The sequence below is a fragment of the Neoarius graeffei genome, chromosome 21 (assembly GCF_027579695.1).
Source record: "Neoarius graeffei isolate fNeoGra1 chromosome 21, fNeoGra1.pri, whole genome shotgun sequence".
Taxonomy (NCBI): Eukaryota; Metazoa; Chordata; class Actinopteri; order Siluriformes; family Ariidae; genus Neoarius; species Neoarius graeffei.
Window position 1 is genome coordinate 54,135,714 of NC_083589.1, and position 12,567 is coordinate 54,148,280.

The 12,567-nt window shown below is 41.6% G+C and overlaps 1 protein-coding gene across 4 annotated transcripts in view; it reads right to left on the reverse strand.

The window, feature by feature from the left end:
• Window positions 1-12,567, reverse strand: part of ccdc136b (coiled-coil domain containing 136b) — an 85,614-nt gene that overhangs the window by 49,933 nt on the left and 23,114 nt on the right. For all 4 annotated transcript variants that reach the window (XM_060903689.1, XM_060903691.1, XM_060903690.1 and 1 more), the window contains 2 exons: window positions 4,583-4,891; window positions 4,332-4,406 (listed from right to left, as the gene is read on the reverse strand). In XM_060903689.1, the coding sequence (XP_060759672.1) occupies window positions 4,332-4,406; window positions 4,583-4,891 (384 nt within the window). The remainder of the gene's footprint in view (window positions 1-4,331; window positions 4,407-4,582; window positions 4,892-12,567) is intronic.

Below are 12,567 nucleotides of genomic sequence, written 5' to 3' on the forward strand. Positions count from 1 at the left end.
TGGATATGTGGTCCTAATTCCGATTCATATCCGTTATTTTCACATGCGACTGCAGTCTGACCGGACAGGTCTCATTCATGCGACCTACACGTCATCAACAAGAGACAAACGTCACTATTCTGCGTTGGCTAATCCCGCCTCTTTGGTGGAAAACAACAACGACATAATGCGCTACATGAACAGGCGCACACACAGTCTCTCTCGCACTCCCTCGCGCACTCCGTCATATGCGCGATGCAGACATTAATGTTTCGCGTGCACGCGCTTGCTCACTTGCCCTAGATTCTGGGAGATATTCTCCAATTTGCAGGCATCAGGGAGCCACTCTCAATATGCGGGAGACTCCCGGAACTTCCGGGAGACTTGGGATGTCTGCACTAGACAGTGTTTATGTAGAGAGCATGCGCACTTCAATCAATCAATCAATCAATCAATCTTTGAACGGAGGTTGCTGCCACGGCCCCACTCACTCACACACACACCCTCTCTCTCACACAGAGACACTCTCATTCTCACACACACACACACATACACACAACCTCTCACACAGAGACACTCTCACTCACTCACACACACAGCACACGATGTGCTTATTACGTGTCAATTTGCGCATGCGGGACACTTTTGGGTCGTTTTCTGTTCATATTGGAGATCGCATACAAGTCTCATATAATTGGTAATGTGAACGGCCTAACAAAAAAATCGGATTTCACAACAAATCGGATATGGGTCGTTTCAGGTTGCAGTCTGAACGTAGTGATTGTTTTGCTCTGCAGTGACTTGTTCATGGTTTCTTGCACTAAGGGTCTTTTCTTGTTCATGTTTTTTTGCACTAGCATTTGCCTGTCTCGTGTTTTTGTCAAGTTGTTTGTCTCATTTTGTCCTGACTATTTTTGCCATTTGTTTTTTGTCCTGTTTGTTTACCTTTTTGCCACGCCCTTTCTTCCCTGAATTAAATCATATTATTTATTAGATTACTGTCTGTGTTCGGCTCTTGGATCCTAACTTCACCACACCTCCATCAATCCTAACACAACACTATACATTACCTAAAATAAGCTTACCAGGTAAGAATAATGGGCAGACTGTGTATAGATTTTCTAATAATATCAAATTCTTTTATCAAAAGTTATAGTTATGCGAGAAGCTGTGGGTCTGAAAGAGAACCAGTGAGGCCATCCCAAACCTCTACAGAGGATTCCCAGATCTTATGAATCACGGTCAAAGATCTTTCTATAAGGGCAAAATCCCTGACATGATTCAGCCATTCTGTAATCGACGGAGGCTCAGGAGAAAACCATGAGTGTATTATAGTCTTCTTGGCAGCAGTTAAACCTGCAAATATGATCTTCCTAAGGATTAACCTGGTGTTATCCCTAAAGGCAGAACCGTCATTAAATAATAACAAAGTAGAGTGTTTTGGAATTGGAAATTACAGAATTTTTTCCAGACCCTTGGCCACTTTACTCCAGAAATCAGAAACTGGAGGGCCAAAACACATGAAGGTATGTGCCGACAGTATTTTGGGTACATTTAGTAAAGTTCTGGGCTGTCTGTAATCTTGAATTTGCAGTTTTTCATAAGATCTATCAGAGAAAAGTTCCAAAAAGGTTGTTGTTTTTTTCCATTCACACACATATCTTCAAAGTGAATGCTTTTATTCTATCCACATTCACTGGATATGAGCAATTGTGTGCTCTGATTGGCTACTCTACTACTAGGCTATCAGCTCATATACCATGAATAGAGGAAAAACAAAATGGCGGAGCATGTTGCTGAACCAACTGAAGATGAAATAAAAAGTCTACTTGAAAACAAAACCCCTAAAATACAAAAAAAAAAGGAAACAAAATATGGAATAAAAGTATTTGATGGTAAGAACATATCTTTTTTTATTTTTCAAGAATTATCGCATTTTTCACAAACTGCTCCTGTCATTTCAGCAGTTTGTTTACATTCTAAGCAGGGCTTTGAACCGGTTCAAGGAATGAAAACGAAAACCAGGAACTTTTTCTATTTCACATGGAACAGAAACGAAACCAGAAACTTTATTATTTTTTATGTTCCGGAACAGAAACGCTTATTAAAAATAATGGTAACCGGTTAATACCGGTTTTTATTTCGTTCCTCAAAGTTTCCGTAGCCTACAAATGAAAAAGTCATTCTTCTCCTGCGCAAGTTTCTATGACCCGCTGGGGTTCACCTCCTGTGTGACGTTCGCTGACTGAATGGAGAGAGCAGGAAGGTGAACTACTATCATGTCTCCATGTGATAGTAAGTGCGTTACTGAGTGTCTGAGCAAAGGAGAGCCTGAACGTTGCAACCTCCCTATTGGCTGTTTGTAAAAATGTATCAGTTGTTGCCCTTCCCACGGGAATCATCGCGGGCTCGAGAGACGAGACCTGACGAGTTAGTTCGTTGGTAGCAGAACAAAATGTCTGGACACAAATCGGGTTTTCAGAAAAGGAAAGAAAATAAACGGAGGGTCGAAAATACAAAAAAGGAGGCAGAAAATGCAAAACGAGTTTTAAGGTAGGACAAATGGTTACTTTTCTGAGGCAGCCCGCCGTGGCTGCAGGCTTTCAGTTGTGTCATTGAATGGTTACTTTTCTGAGGCAGCCCGCCGTGGCTGCCTGCAGGCTTATTTATTATAGCCCATTTAGTTAAAATAGTTGATATAAAATGTTTATAGTTATAGTTATGTGATGATTGTCCTGATTTAGACTGTATTTTTTATTTTTTTTTGGGGGGGGGGGGGTTTGCGCGATGTTGCACCCGGGTCCAGATTAGGGCAGAACCGGCCCTGGCTACATTTCAGGTGTAGTTTGTTTTATGTATGTATGTACTTGCATAGATGTGTACTTGGTCTTCCAATATGGCACCTAACAAACTCTCGCGGCGCGGTGACGTCATGCGGTAGCCCTCTATAGGGCCTGACTAGCCTTTGGGAACACACTAAATGAATTATCTTTCATTTTTGGCACTTTTTCTGTTTGTGTAGATGGGAAGACATACTGAGAATCCAAATCGCCAACATTTGAAATAATAATTGTTTTGAATTATTTCTTGTCTTATTTAATGAAGGTTGTAATAGAATTAGCCTACATTTGGCTTAAGCTGGATGAGACAGAGACATAATTTTATAGCCATTTGTTAAACAGCTGACAGGGAACGTAATTAACCGTTCCGGGAACGAAATTTTTTTGTTCTAACCGGTTCAGGAACGTCTATTTAATGGTGGAACCCAAAACCGGAAACGTTAAAATTCCGTTTCTGTTCGGAACGAACCAATAGGAAAAAAATTCTGGTTCAAAGCCCTGATTCTAAGCAGAAATTATTTTGTCGGACGTTTTGGATAAAGCTTTTATTTATTGAATTTGTAAAAAATAAAAATGCTCTGTTTCTCAAAATCCAGTGAATGTGGATAGAATAAAACAGTTACTCCAATCAATCTCGTCGTACGTGGATTATAGCCAACTCGGTGCTATGCGCCTTGTCGGTTATCAGCTCATGTACGATGAGATTGAGTGGAATAACTGTTAAATATCAATCCCATTCCTGTTTTGTGGGATGCCCGAAGAGCTTGTCCATAAGCATCCAAAATTTCTGCAACAACTAAAATTCTGTGTAAGTTTATCCAAACACAGGTACAAATGGCACAAAAGAACATGTCCAAATAGCACAAACCACCAACACGTCATAGAAAACCTCTCCAAATGGCTATTAACTACAACCCAAGATGCTGAAAGAGCTTGTTCGTGTTAGTGTGTATAATACAAGGGATAGAAATATGAGGACATGTATCAGTAATATGATGACGAATTATGTCATGATACACATCAGTACACTTGCACGCTGACTAACTGTAGTGTTTTATAGTTGGAGCTCGGTAGCTTCTGGATATTAATTTTTTATTATTTTACCAACTGTTCCTGTTCACATTGTTTATTTTTATAACATTTGTTAATCCAGAAAAAGTCAAAATTGATGTCTTACATGGCTTTGAAATGCTATTCTCTTAAATGACACTTCTATTCCATGGGTACTTTGTTTTTACCTCGTCTACTAGGGCAATAATTTCAGAGAATAAGGAAGCCATGGCCTAAAGGTTAGAGAAGCAGCTTTGGGAACAAAAGGTCACTGGTTCGATTCCCTGAACCAGCAGGAATGGTTGAAATGCCCTTGAGCAAGGCACCTAACCCCCCAACTGCTCCCCAGGCTGCTCTGGGTATGTTGTATGTCATTCTGGATAAGAGCATCTGCCAGTAATGTAGCAATAGTTCATCATGGTGCATATCAAGTGTCATGAAATGTGTTCAGGCTTAAGATACCTTGAAGCCTTTGGATCTGTCTTGTGAAGCTCTCGGCCTGATTGGCACTGGCTAAGCGCTCGTCCTCCAAAAGCCCTACAGAGACATGAAGACAGAAAGAATGAGTGAGAAAACTGACTCTGTGTGTGTGTGTGAGAGAGAGAGAGACAGCTGGTCACACACGGTAGTGACAGCTGAGCATGTTGATTGGGAACTCCCAGCAGTGATATCACAAACACAACATGGGTACTGCTCATCACACACACACATACCCTGCAGCTCATTGTAGCTCTCCTCATGCCTCTGGGACACCTCCCTTGCCTCCTCCAGTTCCAACAGCAGCTGAACCACCTGTCCTCTCAGTTCCTCCAGTTCTTCCTCCTCTTCCACTCCTCTCTTCTCATCTTGCTCTCCATCTCCCACTTTCTCCTCCTTCACCTCCTTCTCCTCCTGCAGGCCTTTCTCTCCATTCCCCACCTCTTTCTCCTCCTTCTCTTCATTGTCGTCCAGGGATTCACGCTCTTTATCAGTCAGTCCGTCACTCAAACCTGGGATCTCGGCCTTCAGCTCACACAGATCATCTGAGACAGAGGCAGAGACGCTGTGAGAGACTGTGACACTGAGACCGAGAAGTTTAGAAGAGAAGAAAGATTATTTTTGAGACAATAGAGCCAGATAAGAGACAATGAGGAAATACAGCTCATCTTGTTGCAGGGAAACCCTGCTGTCTGTGTGGTTTCAGAGATTAGGGGATTGTATTGTTTCAGTACTTCCTGTTTTTTGTTTGTTATTTATTTCAATTAATTTATATTGTGTGTGTGTGTGTTTTGCTTTGGCAGTAAAGTGACTTTATAACATGAACACATCAGCCTCACATACACACACACACACACACACCACAGGTCCTGTCCTACAGAGACACCAAAGTCTTTACCATTACAAGAGCTTCGCCTTTCACCTGTTGCCTATTGTGGATAATTTACAAACAGAGAGAGAGAGAGAGACGTGAACACACACACACACACACACACACAGATGCGAACACACACATACAGAGAGAGAGAGAGAGAGAGAGAGAGAGACACACACACACATACAGAGAGAGAGAGAGAGACAGACACACACACACATACAGAGAGACGTGCGTGCACACACAGAGACAGACAGACGTGAACACACACACACACACATACACAGAGAGAGACAGACAGACAGACGTGAACACACACACACGCAGAGAGAGAGACAGCCAGCCAGACACAAACACACACACATACACAGAGACAGACAGACAGACAGACACGCATTCACAACACTCAGCTCTAATTAGAATATTTAAAAATTACAAACAGTGCCGCCTAGTGTCAAAAAAGTGTACAAAGAAAAGAAATGCTCTCTGAGAGACCAGAATTTTAAAACTCTGATAATTTTTAAAAATAACATTCAAAATCCATAGATTTAAAAACATATCAGTTATCGCTATGTGTGCAAACATGTATCTCAGCTCATAAGGTCATATATTTTACACAAGCAGAGGAAGGGGGAGCACTTAATTATGAATCGAACAATGTTTCATTTGCACCAAGATTTGTTCTAGCTGTATAATGACTTTGAGTACTGTACTGACTTATCATCCCAGAGTTCCTAATACTCTGGGAATTTGGTCAAAATTCACACTATGGTGAATTAAATCAACATGATCTAACTGTAAATTTTATGATGGCTGAGTTGCAGAGAAGTGGCTTAATAAAGCCCAAAGAGACGCAGTGGCAGGTGTGGCCCGAGCAAGGAAGGCAGACGGCTGTAACATTTGTGCATCTTCTCACCTCTCCATTCCAACCTACACACACACACACACACACACACACACCTGTGTGAATCTGTGGACTGATGAACCTGCGACCCTCCACCAACACCTTGTGCTTCTGATGCTCATATATACACAACTGTCTTCATAGAAGGAATGAAAATGTGCAATCACTGGCAAACTCATCTCATCTCATTATCTCTAGCCGCTTCATCCTTCTACAGGGTCGCAGGCAAGCTGGAGCCTATCCCAGCTGACTACGGGCGAAAGGCGGGGTACACCCTGGACAAGTCGCCAGGTCATCACAGGGCTGACACATAGACACAGACAACCATTCACACTCACATTCACACCTACGCTCAATTTTAGAGTCACCAGTTAACCTAACCTGCATGTCTTTGGACTGTGGGGGAAACCGGAGCACCCGGAGGAAACCCACGCGGACACGGGGAGAACATGCAAACTCCGCACAGAAAGGCCCTCGCCGGCCACGGGGCTCGAACACAGAACCTTCTTGCTGTGAGGCGACAGCGCTAACCACTACACCACCGTGACTGGCAAACTGCTGTGGAATAAAACAATAAGGGACATACCACTATAGAAAAATAATCAACTCCAGGGCAATAATCCCTGGTGAAAAATAAATGTGCTAAGTGTACTAAAACTTAGCATACTTTTGTGTACTTGAAGCCACACTAATCATCAATATACTTCAAGTGTGTTTATGATTAGTTAACTTGAGGCATGCTATTTTGGAATAACTAATTTTGTACTAAATATGTTTTAATTGTAATTAAATTGTAGAAAAGTGCAACTTTAAGTGTATTTAGTGTACTTTTATGTGCTAAATTACACATAACTTTCACTTAAAGTATATTTTAGTATAATATATTTCTATAAAGTGTAATACAACCCCGATTCCAAAAAAGTTGGGACAAAATACAAATTGTAAATAAAAACGGAATGCAATGATGTGGAAGTTTCAAAATTCCATATTTTATTCAGAATAGAACATAGATGACATATTAAATGTTTAAATTGAGAAAATGGGCGGCACGGTGGTGTAGTGGTTAGCGCTGTCGCCTCACAGCAAGAAGGTCCTGGGTTCGAGCCCCGGGGCCGGCGAGGGCCCTTCTGTGTGGAGTTTGCATGTTCTCCCCGTGTCCGCGTGGGTTTCCTCCGGGTGCTCCGGTTTCCCCCACAGTCCAAAGACATGCAGGTTAGGTTAACTGGTGACTCTAAATTGACCGTAGGTGTGAATGTGAGTGTGAATGGTTGTCTGTGTCTATGTGTCAGCCCTGTGATAACCTGGCGACTTGTCCAGGGTGTACCCCGCCTTTCGCCCGTAGTCAGCTGGGATAGGCTCCAGCTTGCCTGCGACCCTGTAGAAGGATAAAGCGGCTAGAGATAATGAGATGAATGAAATTGAGAAAATGTATCATTTAAAGAGAAAAATTAAGTGATTTTAAATTTCATGACAACAACACATCTCAAAAAAGTTGGGACAAGGCCATGTTTACCACTGTGAGACATCCCCTTTTCTCTTTACAACAGTCTGTAAACGTCTGGGGACTGAGGAGACAAGTTGCTCAAGTTTAGGGATAGGAATGTTAACCCATTCTTGTCTAATGTAGGATTCTAGTTGCTCAACTGTCTTAGGTCTTTTTTGTCGTATCTTCCGTTTTATGATGCGCCAAATGTTTTCTATGGGTGAAAGATCTGGACTGCAGGCTGGCCAGTTCAGTACCCGGACCCTTCTTCTACGCAGCCATGATGCTGTAATTGATGCAGTATGTGGTTTGGCATTGTCATGTTGGAAAATGCAAGGTCTTCCCTGAAAGAGACGTCGTCTGGATGGGAGCACATGTTGCTCTAGAACCTGGATATACCTTTCAGCATTGATGGTGTCTTTCCAGATGTGTAAGCTGCCCATGCCACACGCACTAATGCAACCCCATACCATCAGAGATGCAGGCTTCTGAACTGTGCGCTGATAACAACTTGGGTCGTCCTTCTCCTCTTTAGTCCGAATGACACGGCGTCCCTGATTTCCATAAAGAACTTTAAATTTTGATTCGTCTGACCACAGAACAGTTTTCCACTTTGCCACAGTCCATTTTAAATGAGCCTTGGCCCAGAGAAGACGTCTGCGCTTCTGGATCATGTTTAGATACGGCTTCTTCTTTGAACTATAGAGTTTTAGCTGGCAACGGCGGATGGCACGGTGAATTGTGTTCACAGATCATGTTCTCTGGAAATATTGCTGAGCCCATTTTGTGATTTCCAATACAGAAGCATGCCTGTATGTGATGCAGTGCCGTCTAAGGGCCCGAAGATCACGGGCACCCAGTATGGTTTTCCGGCCTTGACCCTTACGCACAGAGATTCTTCCAGATTCTCTGAATCTTTTGATGATATTATGCACTGTAGATGATGATATGTTCAAACTCTTGGCAATTTTACACTGTCGAACTCCTTTCTGATATTGCTCCACTATTTGTCGGCGCAGAATTAGGGGGATTGGTGATCCTCTTCCCATCTTTATTTCTGAGAGCCGCTGCCACTCCAAGATGCTCTTTTTATACCCAGTCATGTTAATGACCTATTGCCAATTGACCTAATGAGTTGCAATTTGGTCCTCCAGCTGTTCCTTTTTTGTACCTTTAACTTTTCCAGCCTCTTATTGCCCCGTCCCAACTTTTTTGAGATGTGTTGCTGTCATGAAATTTCAAATGAGCTAATATTTGGCATGAAATTTCAAAATGTCTCACTTTCGACATCTGATATGCTGTCTATGTTCTATTGTGAATACAATATCAGTTTTTGAGATTTGTAAATTATTGTATTCCGTTTTTATTAACAATTTGTACTTTGTCCCAACTTTTTTGGAATCGGGGTTGTATAGTCTAATTATTTTAAAGTGTGTTAAAAGTGTTAGCGTGAAAGCGTGATGTTAGTATACTTTTTATATACTTACAAAATGTACAATTTGTGTAAGTACATTTTCAATATACTATTGAAAATATGAATATACTTTAAATACAATAAAGTACATTTATTTTTCACCAGGGATGTCTCATGGCATATTACAACAGCAAGTCTCAAAGTGTTTTACTTCATTTTTACCACAGCAAATTTGCCAACAATGGCACATTTGCATTAATTAAAAAAAATATGCCATACTTTTTTTTAATCTATTTACAGTTACATTTAATCTTGTAGAACATCCTTTAGCCTTCAGCTATGAACATTTGTTCTTGACAAAAAACATCAATCTTGAAGACTTTACCATGGAGGAAAACCTTCCTCCGACTATTACAAAGCACTGAAACTGGAGACTCCTTCCAATACTGTTAAATAGCCGGATCTTAATGGAAACCATCACCATATCAACAATTATTATACATACAGGGGACTTTTTCGATGGAATAAAAACGTGTTCTATTCCCTTCTCGCTGGTTTCATTCATTTGGTTTGACTGCATGCAATATTGTTAACTTATCCAACATGTATTACGTCACTCTACCTAATGGAGAATGAGCATTGAATATGGTTTACAATATTGCATGGTTGTCAAGACAGCATGATGTCACACGTCTGAGCTGATCCGAATATCCAATGAGAATGTTTTCTGATGTGCATGCACAGAAGCGTTTCTTTGTTTGACGAGAAAGATACGTTGAACTCCTGAAAGACTTCCAAAACTTCATTAGATATTCTTCATGCATATTTACAAGAGAAAAACATACCAACAGACATTGAAAAACTGGAAAAGAGACACATCGGAGATGTAAAACTTCCATGCTAGCGAGCGACTGTGACCATTTGTAAACAAACATGACTGCCAGGTTTGCTTCATGAAATATGGACGATTTTGAGAGGATTTTGAAAGAGAATGATGTGTTGAACACCCGAAAGGAATGTGTTTTAATGTATTATAATAATAATATTGGCTGGCTTTTTTTCGTGGTATATTCCATATATACCTGATATACCACTCAACGTTATTTAATTACTGTATATGCTTTTCTTTGTTAAAAACATGACACATTTTTGACGTTTATTATTAGATCTTGCTGAGTGTCCGGCATACAAGTCATTGTGTAAGTTGTTACTATAGAAACAAGCACATTAATATAAACCTTATAGAGATCTTGCAGTCACGTGACCGGAAAGTACACAGCCGCCATCTTGTCGGTCAACAGCACAGCTGAATACTGCTGCACTCGTGTACAGAATGGATCAATTTCAACCGACGGACTACACGGCTCATTTTTCTAATGAACAGATAACTAGATATATGTCTAAAATAAACGACCTACAGATTAGTGACCCTTATGGCTTACTGGACGGAGTTTTCATGACCGTGTCAGTGGATATTGAACTGCCAGCGGAATACCCAGACGTGTATAATTACCTCATCAACTTTCCCTCGCTGTTCAGTGGTGAAGCACTGCGTGCTTATAAATCTCTGGACAGTTATCTTTACAGAAATTCAGGATTTGTCAGCGACTCAGATGTGGCATCTTGTAAACAAGAAAATGATCCTCACTGGATGGGTAAGTCACTTAAGTATTGAGTATAGCATTGACCAGCCAATTATAGAATAGAATAAGGTAATTCCAGCTGTAATTCCAAATCGTCCGTCTTGTTTACCTGGCGTTGGAGAGATAGAGGCTTAGCAGTGGAGATTTGAGTGGCTGTTTTCTGAGCTTAGTCAACAGGCCGGCTCTACAGCCTCGCTTTTGCTTCCTCTCCCGGCGCCGCCTCCTTAGCTTTGCTTCCAATAACAATCCACGGAGACCCCGCTGGTCTCGTTATCTCGTCCGGAATGGGTTTTTTTTTTCTCATCCGGAATGTTGTGCATCCGATGGAAATCGCTACAAACCATCATTTTCTGCTGGAAACCAATGTCCAGTAAGTCCATACGGTTGTAGTGGATATTGAAGTCCGGTACAGACGAACAACACGCAAAAATACACACAAAAAACATAAAAAACGTGCACAGGTAGGGAGAGCTTGTAGCCGCAACCGTTGTAGTAGAATTGTATATAGTAGGGTTTTCCAGAAGAAAAGGTAGAAGTAGAAGCAGAAGTAGAAGGCGGAAATATGGCGTTTGACCGACAAGATGGCGTCTGTCACAATCTGGATCGGCTGTGACGTCACATGCAAGTGCTCCATAGCAGGCAGAAAAACCGTCCAAGCTGCTGTTATAGTGTAGAAAATGAATCAGCACCTTCTGTCCAATCGGATTTGAGAATTCAACAGATACATAATGTACTGTATTTACATGTCTTTTTATTTTTATTCGATTAAAATTGGTGAGTGCATGGTTTAAAAAGAATAGCGATATTACTCGCTGTTGTTGGATTCCACTTCTTCGTAGTCTGTTTGTTTTATTCGAGATGTGAGAATTGAGACTGGTTTCAATTTCAGTCCGGTGTGTTTGTGTAATTTATGTGTGAGCAGGAGGAGAAGTCATTCAGAGCCCATGAGGAAAATCAGCAAGTCAGCATTAAGCAGAGTGTAAATCGATCACAGACTGACCTCACTCCATCCTGCCCTCTTTCCCTCTTTCCTCCCTCCCACACTTCTATCTCTTTTTTGTTGAAGGGGGGAGGGTGTTGGTGTTGGTGTGGTGGAGTCTTTGTCTGTCTCCTGTTGTCTCTCATCTGAAACCAGACTCAGGAGCCAGGGGGATAAAAATAAACTCTCTTCCCCCCTCCATATATCACTTTCAAAACTTCTGTTTCTCTTCTTTCCCACAGATCTGGTCTCCATGTTTTCCTAACCTTCAGTGGCCACCTTCTTTCAGTCTAAACATTCTCTCTCTCTCTCTCTCTCTCTCTCTCTCTCACTCACTCACTCACTCACTCACACACACACACACACACACACACACACACATACTATGCATGCTATCGGTTAAGAGAAGCTGAATGTGCTGCTTCTCAGTCCTCCTTCTTTCTTTGTGGATGTGTGTATGGTCATGAAATATTTCTTTTGATGCACAGCACAGCGAAGGCTCATGACGACACTGAGCCGGTTTGTGTCTCAAACATGCGTCACAGCACTGACAAGCTGAACTCTGTGTGTGTGCGTGCGCGCATGAAGTCATCGCTAGTTCATTCTCAGAAGCCATCTCAAGTTCATGAATTAATGACATGTTGTAAATATATAAAAGACGGAAGCATCGTACCAGATTACACACTTGCTGCATGAAAGTGTCCTTTGAATAGTATCATGTGGAACAAACACTCCTGGCTTTAATAGCTGTCATGCTTAAATATCCAACCTACACAGGAGATGGCAGGCCTGACGAGACGATTCAACACTCTGATCCTCTTAGATCTCTGTGGAGGATTAATGAAATCTATTCTGCTGGAGATAATTGTTCTCTATCTCTCTCTCCCCAGTCTCTCTCTCTCTCTCGCTCTCTCTCTCCCAGTT